This window comes from Plasmodium knowlesi, assembly GCF_000006355.2.
Source record: "Plasmodium knowlesi strain H genome assembly, chromosome: 1".
Taxonomy (NCBI): Eukaryota; Apicomplexa; class Aconoidasida; order Haemosporida; family Plasmodiidae; genus Plasmodium; species Plasmodium knowlesi.
Genome location: NC_011902.2, coordinates 554,814 through 570,723, shown reverse-complemented (window position 1 = coordinate 570,723; position 15,910 = coordinate 554,814). Strand labels below are relative to the sequence as shown.

The following is a 15,910-nucleotide window of genomic DNA, read 5'->3' as shown; positions in this document are numbered from 1 at the left end:
TCATCATGTGATTACTTCAAAAGGATGAGGAGGAAAAATACACCAACGACGACGACGGCCACAACGATCCAAACACCTGCAGGGGGTGATGATACAGCGGTTTAGAGGTACACAAAGAATATTACCTTTTTTTTTTTTTTTTTTTTTTTTTTAATAGCTGTGTGTGTCATCCCAAGTTGTGCAACAATAATAATTCGTTGAATTAGTCGAACTGGTTGGAAGGGTTGAAGTGTTCCGCAAAGACGTAGGGTAGACTCACCTGTCCACTTCAATCCGTGCATGATAGACGCGGTGGCAGCTCCGAACTTCTCATTGATAGTGACCCAATCAACGTATGTCCTGTTCTCTGTGACTGGGGGAAGGAATGGGTCTTTGTTCGGTTCATCCCGACCATTGCCGACGGGATCCACCTCTGCCTCTGCCTTCGGAAGGATGCACGCCTCGACCTCCACGCTCCCCCGCACCCTGTTCTTGTGGGCGGGATGCTTGCACTGTAGCCAAAACCTGCTCAAGGAAAGAACAAAGGAAAATAGGGGGCAATACAAGAGGAAGGTTATTTATATACTAAGGCGTGATAATAACATTCTCTCAAAAGGGGAGTGCATTCATACAATATATGTATGCACGTATGTATTGTGTGACCGATTCGGTAGCGCGCGAACCTAGGGATGTGGTAGAGGCCTCGCTTCTTCCTAGCGCGATAAAAGTGCGTTGCCAGATTGAGAGTGGCCTCGCCGATGGGTTCACTGGATGAAAGGAGCCCATAGTTATGCACCTGCACCTTGACATTCGTGGCATTGGTAGGAATCTTAACATTATATACAAAGCGCCAGTTGAATACAGCTTTCCCATCCTTGCTATTGTAGTGTGTGTCTGTATCTCTCTTGTCTTCTAAATCTTCATCTGTGTAAATACATCTAACAAAGAGGCTAATGGTGGGACTCTCATCCATAGCAACATTGTTCACCTTCCAAATGACTACCCTCAGTTGATAGTCATCGGGTTCATTAGAACATAAAATTTTAACGGGGTTCCTTTGAGCAAACTCTTCTGTAAAAATTTCAAACCAACATCTTAAGGAACCATGAGAGATCGTACTGTTTTCTAATTTCAAAGATCTTAACTCAATTGGCATGTTGTCATCCATCATTAGTTGTCTAATCCTAGGATTGAAGTACCTGTCCTCCATGTCGATGTATGTATAACCAATGATTTCATCTGACAGAGAACCCTGATTCATTATGCACACTTGAATTATAGACTCATCTGGGAAGGAACATAAGAGTTGGTAGGATCTATTAAATTCGGGTTTATATCCTTGTCTTTTGATATGCCCTGTGTCTTTAATGTTATGAGATAACCCTCCAGGAATGTTAGTTATTTCGTTGCTATTCTTAATCCAGACATAGGTAGTTATATCTGTTGCTCCTGATGGAGGATTCAATCCTCTCGCTTGAATGATGTAAGCTCTCACAACCAAATTACGAGTTATCTTGTAATCATTCACCAGTTTTTCACATTTTTTTAACATTTCCTTTTTTAGATGTATGGTCTTGTCATCATATACATTACACAAATATTTCAGGTAACCCACTGCTTCTGGTATACCTGAATCAGTACATCTAAATATGGTTGCTCTTAGGTAAGGTAGATCATCTACATTCATGTCCACTTCATATTCGTACAACATCTCATCTCTCTGTGTTTCTTCCTGCTCATCATCTCCTGCTATGGATAATTGAAAGTTCAACGCATCTTCACTGAACCCATGAATAGTTTTTCTCTCTTTTTTTTTATTCACTTGTACATTTTTTTCCTTCTCGTCATCGTGGTTCTTCCCTTTGAAAAAATTAATATCTCTAAACTTTATCCTCCTTTGGCTACCATTACTTTCGTTTTCTCCATGCTCGTTCTCCTCTGCACTTACATCAGAGTCGCTTGCGTACTCACTTGTCTTGAAGCATACATGTTCCAGTGCCTCTTCTATCCGAACGTTTGCAAAGTCGGGGTCGTTATATGGCACGTACTCCTTGTTGATGAACTTTTTCATGTTCTTCTTTTTCTTCTTGCTGAGGTGATGCGCCGACTTATCAGGGTTCTTCCCATTTGAATTTTTCAAAATTGAATTTTTCACACTTGCACTTTCCCCTCCTTCCTCCGTCTCCTCTGGGGGGTTGCCTCTTCGAATGGTTTCCTCGCCCACCTCCGATTGGAAGTCTTCACCGCCCAGATGGATAGCCGTTTCCGTGACGACCTCATCATTTGCCTTTGTCTCTCCTGCCTCTGAGGCTCCATCCTCCGAGACACCCTCCTCCAGAACATTCAAAGACAAGGCATGAAACCCTCCCCCACCCGGTCCTCCCTCCCCATCCCCTTCATCATCACTGCCACCACCTTCTACACCTCCTTCACCGTCAAACAAAATATTAGTATTTTTTCTCAGAACCATAGAGCTCTTTTTATGCACCAAAGCAGTGTTGTAAGATTTCCGTGCCCTTTCGGCATCTTCCATTAGAACTTCCTCCAAGAGATGAAGCTTAAATAATTCGACGCACTCATTCTTTTCATATTTGTCTAGCCAAGGAAGTAACGGGTTCAGCGTAATATATGCAGTACCGATTAAGTTGTTATTATTCGTGGCCTTGGCCGATTTGGAGGAATTACCCCCGGTGGTAGTGAAGGCAGAACTTAGTTCTCTGTCCTCGACACGCACTTCTAAAAAACTATGATGTTGCATACGTTTGGGTAATGCAACATCTAGAGAAAAATATTTTAGGAAATTCCAGTTGCCTTCCTTTCCAGATATAACTTTACTGACCGTCTCGTGCCAAAGAAATTGAGATGTATCGTCCACATCTCTTCCGAAGCAGACAGTTACGGAAGGATTCTTCAAAGGTTTGAACATACGTATACCAACAAGAAAGAGAGATACATGTCCTGGTAATGTAGATGGTCTTATATCATCATAAAAAGGGTAACTATCATCTAGCACTCTTTCTAAGGGAACTAATTCGAACCCAACCAGAAGTTTAGCTTTACATTTTTTATACTGAGACGATTTTAAGCTTATCCAAACAGGAGAGCGCTTCCATTCGATGGGTACCTTAATAATAGGATACGTACAAGAACCTAGTAGGATATCATCATCATTATACAGGAATGTTTTATTAACAGAAAAAGCTTCAATTGATATATCTGGAGCTAGATTCAAATTCGTTGGCAGAATTACTTCCACTTCATAGGCTTCATAATAATTTGGATTCAGTGTGTGCAAAATGGTGCTTGTCTTTATAGTCTGTCCTGCTAGTTCGATTTTTATGTAGGGATCTGGAAAGGAGTCGTAACCCTTAGCCGGGAAGTGTAGCCCTTCATAAATTAAGGCTCTAAAGAAATATCTAGATAATTTATATTCCAATCGTTCCTGTCTTTTCTTAAACAAATGAAACGGAACCAGATTCGCATAGAATGAGATGCTATAATCATGTGCACTAGTATCCACATTCTTCATGGAAAACCACTTTGGCTTATTCTCACTAAGTAGTAAATACTTAAAAGGGATGCGTACATAACTACTTAACTTATAATTACTCATAATATCTGACTCATTGAAAATATCTTCTGATTGCTTATTTATAGAACCCATATGGTTTAACTTCATACCATTGTTTGCATCTCCTGTGTTGTATAAATCTCTATTATTATGTACACCCCCTGCAGTATTGTATACACTCCTCCGAGTAGTTATCCAATCAGCCACGGCAAGATTTGACTTGACGTATATGTACAAGAAAATATCGTATATTTGATCGGTATTATTTTGTGGTAAAAATATTCTGAATTCATTAATTCGTCCTGTATTTTCGTTCAGGACATAAGATCCTACATCATTTGGAAGAAGCGCACATGTCTTTAGTTTATGTGGGCCCAATCCACAAACACATATTATGTTTTCTCCGTTTCCATCATATGTTTTGTTGTAAGCCTTTTGAAGATTTTCAGAATTATAATTTCCCCTTTTATTATGGTTACTACGTACAGATAATATTTCATAAATATCTGCACAAAAAATAAACTCCTTATTGGGTGGGTCGGGTTCTACTCTGGCTGACTTTATACGTATAGGTCCTGGTGCATGAGTCTTGGTAGCATTTACACTGAGAAATATTCTTCCTCCGTAGAGGTAGAACTCCTTCAAATTATCATCGTAGGAAAACATATTTTGCATTTTCGTCACTCCTAATATTTCATTAATATTAATTCCTTGTGTTGCATTTTTAAATAATTTTTCCGCAGTGGCTGAGAAGAGATAATTTCCTATTGCATTTGAAGATGTCTGGGCATTACTAGTGTTAGTTATATTAGGTGCATTAGCAGTAACGTTCTGATTGTATATACTACTTCTCGGGGCAATTTGATTTTGAGGATTGTAATATATATTATACCATCTTGGGTGCAGTTCCCGTTTTAGAATTTCAAACAAATCTAGCAAGATGCTCAGCATCACGACTCCATTATGTTCTCCGTTCACCAACTCTATAATTATATTCTTGTCGTAACATGGAGTACATGTTGGAATGTGTACACTGATGTTCCATACAGGGTTTGGATCATTTCTTATCACCTTGGTACTCTCCTCAAATCCGTTGTGCGTTACCTTTACATACGGTTCTAACGTATTCGAAAATAACATACTGCTCCCGATAAAATCCATGTCCTGTCCCCGGAAAATATTTACACTGAGGTCATAGTGCGTGATGTGTATATCTAGTCCTCTGTTTCCCCCGAACTCCACGTTATCTTCCCCTTCTTCTCCTCCTCCACCTCCTTCCCCAGCTGCGGTACCAGAATTATCACCTATTCCTAATCCTCCTGTATTTACTGCATTGACGGAGTCACCTATGTTCGTTTTCACACTGTCGTTAATGATTGGAATAGCATCCCCTGGACCATAGACCCCCACGGAAATGAGCAAAAAACCAACCTCGTCGAGGGGCAAATCTGGGTTCCTTAATCTCACCCAAATTCTATATAGCCAGTGCTGCGGTTTGGAGTACACATAATTTAGACCGAAGGAGCATTTTCCAATGAGGGCACTTTGTATTGTATACTTGTGCAACACACACACGTCTACACTGGTTCGCTGAAAAAGGTAATCAGTCAAATCCATGGAGAAGTTGAAGGATGTGTTGTATGCCACGTTCACTGCTTGGTTTTTCTTCGGTGTGCATTTGTTTTCATTGTTCACTGTGACCTGGACGTAGGGGTTGGGGATGATCTCCTTTTCGTTGGCGCTTTCGCGAAAGCTCAGGTCCTTCACTTCGTGTATATCCACCTTGATGTTGTACTGCGTCTTCTTTGCGAAGTTCATCTTGGAGCATCGTCGAGGAAAAAATTCTTTTGTATGCGCCGCGAGAAAGCTGGCGCTCAGCGTGGGGGCTGTCGCAGGAGTGACTATTCTACACGCGCTTGTCCCAAGCGTGATTGTCCACCTTTATTCGGGGACCTTCCTCCCCGGGGTGGCCCCCTCGTTTATGCCGGTTTTATTTGAAGGGTTGCTTACGTCTGCCTCAATGTTCTGCCCATTGTGTGTGTTCCTTCTTTGCTACTTTCTCGTTTTATTGCTTCGTTGCGCCTTTTTTTTTTTTTTTTTTTTTTTTTTTTCTGAACGTGCAGGCGAAAAAGACCCTTGGGAGGGATTTTTTTTTTTTTTTTTTAACAAAATAGCCAAGTTGTTCAGGCGAAAAAGGCAAATTATATGCAGCTGTTCAGAAATAACTGTTCAAAAAAAAAAAAAAAAAAAAAAAAAAAGAAATAAAAGCCATCATCGTGAAAAATGGCAAATATGCCCAATATGGTAGTTAAAAAAAAAAGAGAGACTCATGAGGGGGAAGATAACCAGTTGAGAAACTCCTCACACATCGCGGGGTCCCTACTGTGTAATTCGGGACCAAACGAAGGTATGCCTCGACATTTCCCAAAGGAGTCCCTCACTCCAACAGACGAAACCGTCTATGTCATTTGGGCATGCACATATTTGTTCACACGGGGGTTTGCATTTCCTAACGAAAAGTAAGTATACTTAGCAAATTTGCAGTTTTGCGTATAATGAAGAAGGGGGGTGGGAGGCGGATCAAATGTTCATGCGAACAGTTATGAGGTGCACAAAAATAGTGTGCAACCCTTTTTGTTTCTAGTAAAATAATTCAACAGGCAGTTGTGTGGAATATACATACTCTCCTAACGCTGAATAATGCGTTTGTATTTCCTGGGGACAGTTCGTACAAATACACTACACACACTATAAAAACATCTACCGGTGGAGCGTATTTATGCGTGCACCTTCTGATGAATTGAGCCCATCGGAAAATTTCTCCCCCTTTTTATATGCCCCATGTGGGAACTTTTTTTTTTTTTTTTTCTACCCTTCCCTCCCCTCATTTAACATCGCACAAGAGTGAAAAGTGTTGCTAGTCCCTTCTTGGAAGAAGCCTTTTATGGGGATTGACGATGTTTAGGGCCAAGGTGTACGTGAACCGAAGGAGGAGCAAGTAAAAAATGGAGGAAGGAAAAGACGGAAGAAAGAAAATCTTGTTTGTCACTGTAGGATCGTACAAATTCGATGATCTAATAAAAGAAATCGACACGGAGGATTTCCACAGCTTCCTCCTACGTGCAGGTTTCGCCAAAATGAGCATGCAGATCGGGGAGGGTACCTACGAACCAAAGTTGATTTACAGATATAGCAACAATAACAAGGAATTCCTGCATCGAGTGAAATTCTTTCGATACAAAAAGGATTTAGTAAAGCATTTTGAAAAGGCCGACCTCATTTTAAGTCATGCCGGCGCAGGTAGCACCGTCCAAGGGTTGCGCATGAAGAAGAAAATGCTAATAGTAGTAAACGACAAATTAATGGATAACCACCAGTTGGAGTTTGCAAGATTTTTACGTTCGATGAACTACTTAGAGGTGTGCGAATGCTTGGGGGATTTGCGGGAGGGGGTATTGCGGTGTCTGCAGACGCCCGCGTTCGTCCCCTTCCCCGCCCCGCGGTCAGAGCCCTTCCTGCGGGACCTGCGCGCGGTGATGGACGAAGTGGCGTAGCCAGACATAGCACAGTGCCACGGTGCCCAACACACAGTCGCTTGGATGTTTCACAAAAAATTACGCATCTATGGGTATTAAAAAAAAAAAAAAAAAAAAAAAAAAAGTAATGCGATAACGATGCAATGACTCAACGGAGCAATGAGATTGCCCTGTGTTTCCGCGACACACAACCTCACACAGGGAGAGCGACTTGCAAAATTGCTACACATCAGGAAAACGACGTGAAAAAAAATGAATTGGTCACATTAGAAGAGGGACGAAAATTAGGATAATCAAAAAAACGCAACAGGGGATGCAAACCATGTAAAAGCTTTGGGAAAAAAAAAAAAAAAAAAAAAAAAAAATGATCCACATGAAAAACACATAAATGGTCACATGGTATAATTAGGCATGAAATGGGTGCGTAGTATCGCACGGGCAGAAAAAACACATCTTGAAAAAAAAAAAAAAACAATGAAGGCTTTCCGAAATTGCAAAAGTTGACACCGCATGTCACACCTCGATATTGTCGTCCCTCGCTGGAGGTGGTAGTTGGAGCATGTCACACGGACCTGTGTGCCCGTGTCCGTAGTCGCTCTCTTCGGCAAGTGCTTGTATGAGAGGAACCCCAACATGAGTAAATAGCCCACTGGAAATTTTTCCTTTCCCTTTTGGATCTTGATGGGGATTTTTTGCACCTTACATACATGGACCACTTCTTCGCCTTCCAGATGTAGGTCTTCTCACAAAAAACTCGAATGAAGATTTCACAAAAAATAGTTACATTTCGCAAATCCGCTGTAGTGTTGATCGCGTTGATCACGTCTACCGCACTCCTAGTAGGATTCCCGCTTAAAAAAATCCTCGTCCTCACGCCTGGACGCGGCCTCCTCCTCGGCTGCAGCTTTTTGCGCGACTTTCAAAATGACCGACTCGAAAAGTTGGTTCACGTCGAATTCCTTGGAATCGCTCATATCCTTTTTTGTCTTTGATAATCGAAGCATAATTTTGCCAAGTAGTTTTAACGCCTTGGCTCTTTGCAACCTTGTTTCTATGGAGACCCCTTCGTCCCGCAGAACCTTTTCTGCCACCTTCCTGACGGTGGATTCAATATCCCACAGAACAACCTTAAGTACATTTTTTATAATGATGGCAAAGGCTTCATTGTTCTTCTTCTCAAGGTAAGCTTCTCGATCCATATCTTTCTTCTGACATGTCTTTCGCTTCGAGGTGTCATCATCATGAGTCTGCTGCGATTGCGGAATGCCATCGTCCACCAACTCCGTACTGCTTCTACTTGGCTGGGTTATCCCCTCCGCCCCCTCCATATCCTCCTTTTTCTGTTTCTTCTTTTCCTTCCGCTTCTCCCCAAAAAAATCGCTAAACTTGTCTGCGACTTTATGCGTGAAATTCCCCCCGGCGGTTTTACCACCCAAATGATCTGCACCGGAATAACCTTCACTAGAATAGCCTGCACTGGCGTTGTCCCTCACGTTACCACTTCCATTGTCCTGTATTTTTTCCTTTTGCAACTTATTTTCCTCGCAGTTGACTTTCCCCCCCGAGATGACTTTGGCTTCTTCGCCCAAATCAGCTCCTTCAAGACTATCGTTCATTTCGTTGTAAGCAACCATCTTCTGCATGGTGAAGAAGGTGCTAATGAGAGAGGTAGCTAACCCAAAGTTGTTTTGAACAGACCGTTTCTGGGCTTGTATATTAGGCAAAGTAGCTCCCATTCCCCATAGAGTAGTCACCTCAGCAATAAATGATGAGGCACTATTACGATAGTTCCATCCAATAGATTCCAAAATAGAGCTGGAAAAAGAAGAATCCAACAAATCAGAAATTTCTTTTTCCATTCTCTCTACCCACTTTGTATCTCCATCAACATATGGTTGTAACCTTTTCCTTAAAAGTAGAGCCAACTCAATTTCCCTCTTGGATTGCTCCACCTCCATTTCTGAAAACATCTTGCCTCCTTGTGTTTGAATATCTTCAATTGTACTGTTACATTCGAATGCTAATTTTATGAAAAATGCTACACGTAACGTACCAACATAGTCGGATAGTTCATCTGAGCTATACAGCATCATGAATAATAACGATGGGTCGATAACCACCATATCCTTTGTTGCATTCAGTCCATATTTATTATAATCTGCTCTCCTTTCCGAATCACTTAAAACCTGATATGCTTCATTGATCTTTTGGAACTTCACCTTAGCTTCCGGATCATCTCCTTTTTTATCTGGATGCCACTTGAGGGCTAACTTATAATAACTCGATTTTATTTCACTGAAGGTAGCAGTGGGCTTAACATTTAGGATATCGTAATATGTTGTGTCTACACATATGGGGTTTCCTTCAGGCGATTCACTGTTAAATACCCCTTTCCCATCTAAACCTATGCCTATTTTGCTTGATTTTTTTGAGGAAGAGTTTTTCGAAGAAGAATCTCCATCCTTCTGTAGAACTTTCTTTGCCTCCTCATCGAGGCAATACCCTGTCTTATATTCGTTGCAGAATGTTCGATTTTCTAGGTTGGAGAAGAGGTTGCCTAAACCTAGGGTGCTGAAGAATCCGCCGATGCTTTCTCCGCTACTACTACGGGAAGCTCCAATAGGGGTGGCTCCAATAGGGGAAGCTCCACTAGGGACTGACCCACCAGAGGAAAAAGCCTCCTGAGCACTCCCACAAGGATGAGCACATGATCCAACACCGATTGGATTGTTAGCACTACCCATTTCCTCCTTCCGATCTCCCTTCTTCTCCTTAAGTTTTTCTCTTTTCACCCTACTTTCCCTATCACTTCCGGGCTCCCTACTCCCACTGCTACTGCTATGGTCCCTATATCCATTATCCATCCTTCCACTCCTGCTTCTCTCATCGGATCTATCCTTTCTGCTGTACTTGAATTTATACTTATGTCGACTTTTATCATGAGGGTTCCCTCCGATACTTGTGCTATTCTTTCCTCCATCCCTAATCCTGGGGTCTAGGTTATCTTCAAAAAATGACGAAGCGCTGGAATTGTTCGCTGTGGCAGCCGCAGCCGCCAGGTTCGTTGACATGTTCGTATCCACATTGTGTGTTCCTACATTTCCTGTGGCGATGTGGTTACCGGGGGAGGTGAACCAGTTACCGTAGTCCCCGAAGAAGCCCCCCCAGTTTGACATGGCTTACTCTGTAGAGGGCTCTGCTACGTGTGGGTGTAATTCAGGCGGGGGCACTGGAACGCTTCAACCGCTCAGATGTGCATGTATTTGTGTGTAATACACATCTATGTATAATGAGGAGCTACTCATCCACCGGAGGAAATTTTTTCCAATGCTCTTTGTTACGAATGAACGATGTTGTGTCCGTCAGCTGAGACCGGCTGTTCCACATTCCCTTTTGGGGGGCAGGAAAAAGAAAACGGAGCAATCAGTGATGAAAGCAATCAACGATGGAAAAAAGAAGAAGAAAAAAAAAAAAGCAATAATGTAACAGGTGTTGTGTATGTGCGGTAGTGGGAAGAGATGACTTCAAAATGAAAGCACCATTAAATCATTTGTAAAAAAAAAAAAAAAAAAAAAAAAAAAAAAAGGGGAAAGGGTGCGTCGTCAAAAAAATGTATTATATAAAGAGGGGCATGGAAAAAATTCAAAGCGGGACATGAACAAGTTAAAAATAAACATAAAAAAAAAAAAAGATATAAACTTCCTACGTAGAAGAAGCATGCAAACACAGAAACAATTTGTTTTCTTACTTAATGTGGAGCTAATTATCAACATCGCCGGTCGTTTTGGTACCATCAACGGGTAAGCCAATCAAAGGAAAAAAAAAAAAAAAAAAAAAAAAAAAAAAAAAAAAAAAACACCAGCACGAGCAAAAGAGTAAGAGAAGAGCAGTACGGGGATCGAAAAAAAAAAAAAAAAAAAAAAAAATTGCATAAAAGCAAGAAAAGGAGAAAAGCATGAAAACACACAAATCAAATCATGAAGGAAAAAATGGAAACAGAGAATTCGCAACAAAAATATGGTCGGCAAAAAAAAAAAATGAAATTCCAAGAGAGGAAAGACGGCCACTGACACATGGATAACGGCCATGTGGTGGGAAAGGCTACCCATCATCTGCGCGCAAAAATAAAATAAAAAAAAAAAAAAAAAAAAAAAAAAAAAGTACCACAGATATTTTTATTTGTCAAAAATCAAAATCACAACATAGTGAAGCGGCAAAGTGGAAAACACCACAGATATATATTTCGAAAAATGATATTATTGGTTACACAAATAGGCAAATTATGTTCGACTGTCCGCCAAACGTTGTGACATAAAAAAAAAAAAAAAAAATGGAACAGAGTATACTGAAACCAATGGACTGTGTGTATATAAAGAGGGGGAAATTGTGCATTTTTTTTTTTTTTTTTTTTTTTTTTCAGTAAAAGGGAAGAAACGCATTTAAGACTATCATCCGAATCAACCTTTTCTCCCTGATCTGTTGCTCCCAAAACCTTACACATCTTAACCTGCCAGATGATTGACTACCTTGTTTAGTTGTTACTATATTCGTGTGAGGTCCACACACCCATTTGGTTCGTTCCCGTTGTTCCACTTATATCGCCAAAATATTAAAGTTCTTAAAAATTCATGGCTGTAGGAGAGTGTGTGTGGGGAAATCCCCATGAAGAGAGGTTTGCTCCTTCACCAGAGCGTGGAGCTACACAAATGACAGCTGGATCAAATGGTAGTAGTGTGTGTCCATCTCCTATGTTTATCCACCAGGGGGATGAGTGCATACCGATGCGACATTCTTGCCTTTGGTATATACACGTGGAGTTGCGCGAAATCGTTCACTGTGATTGGGGGGGGTAGTAGGAGAAACAAGGGGGGCGGATGGGAAGATCCCCCAAATGGGATACCTCCCCAATTGCGACCTCCCATCAAATGAATAGCGTGTGTGAAAAAAAAAAAAAAAAAAAAAAAAAAAAAAAAAAAAAAAACACAAACAAACGGGAGCGATTAACGTCGTCACGGTGAAAGGTATAGGAACAGACTACTGGATGTGGAGTCCCCGTTCCTCACCCCGCCGTGGACAAGCTCCTCGATTTCAAAATACGGTTTCGTATTTTTCTTGTAAGCGAGTCGATTGTGATATCGTTGGCATTTGGGACATCACTCTTTTTCTCCATTTGCATCCCCCCTATTGGTACTACCTTCGCTGAGTTGTTGTCTTTTATAATGGCCTGCTCACTATTCAGCCTAACAACACTTGGTTCAGAAGAATCCACTTTCTTACATTCCAACCGTGTGTATGTGGACGATTCCCCCATCCCTGAGTAGCCCCCATGTCTCTGTGTGTTCCACTGCTTGTTGTCTCTCCTTCTTTCTAACGTGTCTGCTTCAGAATGTTCTCCATTATCCATGTGATGGAAGTAGCCACCATCGCTGTGTTCAGCGATGTGTTCTAGAGTCTTTCCCTCCTTTAATCCGATAAAAGAATTCATGCCTTTGGATATACTACTCTGATTGCTTCTCTTGCTAGAAGATGCACCATAGTGTTTTTTTTGGTACGAGGGCATGCCCCCTTTTTGTACTTCTTCTTCCTGCCTAACTGGATTATACTTTTCAGTAAGTTGTTTTTTCTCCCAGGCAACAGATTCTTCCTTAACGTGCTTACTTTCCTTTGGTGCATATATATTCCCACCAAGGGGGGAGTTGTCCTCATCGAGCTGGGCAAACGAACAACACGACGTGGATGAGCGGAACGTTCCGATAGAAACGTCATTCCCACCACTGTGTAATGTGTTAAATAGCAATTCCCTAATCTTTGCGTAATTCCTATGTAGCAATATCAACTTCTTGTGGTAGTTCTGCGCCTGCATCTTCCAATGGAAGCACTCCTTCGTTAATCTGTCCACATCCTTCTGGAGATTCAGAATCATTCTTTCCTTTTCCTTTTCTTCCTCCTTATTTATATGAACCAACTCACACACCAGTTTCTTAAGTGCTTCATGTTTGTCTTTTCCCTTTCTGTACGTTAGGACATGCGTTCCGTTTTCGTGGTCTCTTACATCGTCCATCTGTACGATCACCATCGTGGGATTGGTTCCAACGCTGTTCCTTATAGGGTTGCTTATCGTGTTTCCGTTAGAAGGTGCCTCCTCCACCACCAATGTGCCCTTTCCCATCGACGTATCCTTTGATGAATCCCTTTTGCTCGTCCTGGGATAAGATTCACCTGACAATGGACTCCTCCCATTGCGTTTTCCACTTCCTTCTTCTTTTTTTCCGTACTCCTTGTGGGTTATTCTTTTAAAAGGGTAATCCCTGTTTTCGGTCTTTACGTAAAGCACTTGTTTTCTTTTGCTTTTTATTTTTTTGCACTGGCTTGCCATGATAAGGGTGGAGCTCGTCAGCTGAAAAGAGGAGGGGGGGGGGAAACCGATATCCGATTTGCGTATTATTGGTGTGGCAATGGTGTTGACGTGCTGTACAGATGGTGTGGTCTCAGTTCGACAGTGCACAGGTGGAGATCAACTCTCCATGTACGCACGCTCTTCTGGCATTGCCTCGGGTTAAAGCAAAAGATGAGGCACACGCCACAAGTCTTCTTAATATAATTGAAGAGAACTTTGCATAAAACACTTTGCCTCTTGTCGGATTCGTCCAAATTTCCCATCTGTAAAGGAGGCAGAGTTTAAGCATGGGTAGCAGGTATGCATATAGACATGGGTACAGAGAAGGGAATAGATATGGGTAGATCGCCTTACCTGCATCTTTCGAAGCATCTTGTTGAGGGAGGTGAGAGATGAATTCAGAAATTTCGTCGAAGTTTTTTCCTTGTTGTTTTGGCTCCCTTCCGTGTTGAACTCCTCCCTTTCGCAACCCACCAAATCTACGAAGGTGAGGACACCGTAGTAGTCTCGGGTGGTCTCCACGCCATCGTGATGGGTGAAGTCAGAGGTGTTCACGAAAAGGTGGATGATGGCATGTGAACGACTCGACCTGATGAGGGAAAGGGGGGTATCCGTCCAATGATATCCTAATCCAAAGTACTCAATCTGTACATTAGGTGGGTACAGCGGTGGTATACCCACCTGCGGTTCTGCGAGGTGGCCTCTACGTTACGCATCAGACAAGCTGTGTCGATGATTTTCTTTGCCATTTCAAAACTTGAGATGTTAACCACCTTGTAGGAATGCCTTATGGTTTTCAAATAATAATCCTGTGTATAGAACTGAGTGTTCCTGTCGTTTACATTTGTCAAGAGGTCAATCAACTTGTCTCCAACAACTTCATATAAGCTCACGTATATAGTTTTCTTTCGGTGGTCATTGCACTTTACTGTGTACAGGTGATGTAGGAAGTAGTGTACTATCCCTAATTCTTGATTCGATCCGAAGAGAGTATAAGTTTTCCCACTCCCTGTCTGTCCATATGCAATGACTGTTTCTTTAAATCCTCTGCATACGTTCTGGACAATTGTGTGTCCACCTATTTCTAGAAAAACCTTTTCATTATCATCGTCTCCGTCAAATACTATGTCAAAATTATACTGCTCAATTTCGAAATCCTTGTCAAAGTAGAGAATTGTTTTATCCTTTGGATCTGCGTGTAATGTTGGTCTTTCGTTCTCTTCCAATTTTTTTATTCGTACAACGACGCTTTCTAGTTTGTGTGTACGTGCATCCTCTGGGCGTGTCCGTTCATAACTATGTACGACCTTTTCCCGTTCGCCTCCTACATGGTTGTGCATGTACATACACGTACATGCATGTGTGTGTGTCCATGTGGGGAGAGGATGTAGGTTAGACGGGGGGTAGGTTAACCTTACGGTGTGCAATTAGTAATAGTTATACATGCACCGCTATCTTTTCTCATTTCCCCCATCTGGGTTGTGGTAGTTTGGGGGGACCCCCTCTCCTGGCCCTCTCCTGGCCATCTCCCTTGGCCCACTTCCTTGGCCCTCTCCTAGCCCTCTCCACTAAGGAGATGCATATTGGTAATATTTCAGTTAAGTCATTTTATTATTTTATTTTTTTTTTTTTTGATCTATCCAGTTTATGTCGACCACGAGGCCGAAATTTCGATGCATAAGGAGAAAACAGAACGGGCAGGTGCAGTTGCACATGACGGGTTCATGTGCGTTTTGTCTCATTCTATACTCCCATGTTCATTTTTTATTTTCCGTTTGATTATTTTTATTTTTATTTTTATTTTTATTTTATTTTTTTTTTTCCCTCCACTTCTCACTTTGCGCTATCTTCGACAAGGCCCCCGATTCACTGTAGGCCCTCTTGTGCATTTCCGTTGCGGGGGTGGGGTGGGGGCGTGTATACTTCTGGGCAAACGGGCCGCTCATTTATCTTCCGGGCATGGTAGCGGTGCCGGACATGGGGAGATCTCATCAGGTAGGTGATCAGTGGGCGCTTTACACTTAGGTGAATGTTGCTCTGGTGACCGCCCCTTAATTGTCGCTTTTTCCATCGCTAAACCGGCGAAACGGCAAAAAAGGAACGACTCACGGGTACCCAAATGAGCACTATACAAATGATGAAGAGCGCAGCGGCACGGTGAAGAATCTCCAACGGGATATTTTTTTTTTTTTTCTCCCCATTTGCTAACTCTATGTACATTTTACATGTGGATCCACTTGGGGTGAGCATAGTACCAAGGGGAGATTTTTTTTTTTTTTTTTTTTTTTTTTTTTTTTTTTTGCGAGGTCATCGGGACGTGGAAGTGGAGTTTCCTCTCTCCTACTTTGTCCGCATCGCCTGCATCTTCCGTATCGCGGAGGGGAATCCTTCATGTGGGAGCTTGGCCAAGGCATCATAGAGACCGCT

The 15,910-nt window shown here is 42.0% G+C and overlaps 4 protein-coding genes across 4 annotated transcripts; 1 reads left to right on the top strand and 3 right to left on the bottom strand.

The window, feature by feature from the left end:
* Positions 1–11: 11 nt before the first annotated feature.
* Positions 12–5,368, bottom strand: PKNH_0112600 (ferlin-like protein, putative; the record flags this gene model as incomplete). Its single annotated transcript, XM_039113754.1, has 3 exons — positions 12–76; positions 260–504; positions 663–5,368. 3 exons carry the CDS (start codon positions 5,366–5,368, stop codon positions 12–14), a joined length of 5,016 nt encoding a protein of 1,671 aa, XP_038969376.1.
* A 1,187-nt stretch (positions 5,369–6,555) lies between these two features.
* Positions 6,556–7,104, top strand: PKNH_0112500 (UDP-N-acetylglucosamine transferase subunit ALG13, putative; the record flags this gene model as incomplete). The annotated part of the gene is made up of 1 exon (XM_002257580.1): positions 6,556–7,104. The coding sequence occupies one exon, from the start codon at positions 6,556–6,558 to the stop codon at positions 7,102–7,104; it is 549 nt and encodes a 182-aa protein (XP_002257616.1).
* Positions 7,105–7,922: 818 nt separating this feature from the next.
* PKNH_0112400 (DnaJ protein, putative) lies at positions 7,923–10,262 on the bottom strand (the record flags this gene model as incomplete). Its single annotated transcript, XM_002257579.1, has 1 exon — positions 7,923–10,262. The coding sequence occupies one exon, from the start codon at positions 10,260–10,262 to the stop codon at positions 7,923–7,925; it is 2,340 nt and encodes a 779-aa protein (XP_002257615.1).
* A 1,883-nt stretch (positions 10,263–12,145) lies between these two features.
* On the bottom strand, positions 12,146–15,372 carry PKNH_0112300 (kinesin-like protein, putative; the record flags this gene model as incomplete). Its single annotated transcript, XM_039113752.1, has 5 exons — positions 12,146–13,483; positions 13,621–13,746; positions 13,838–14,072; positions 14,165–14,807; positions 15,321–15,372. 5 exons carry the CDS (start codon positions 15,370–15,372, stop codon positions 12,146–12,148), a joined length of 2,394 nt encoding a protein of 797 aa, XP_038969375.1.
* Between the last annotated feature and the right edge of the window lie 538 nt (positions 15,373–15,910).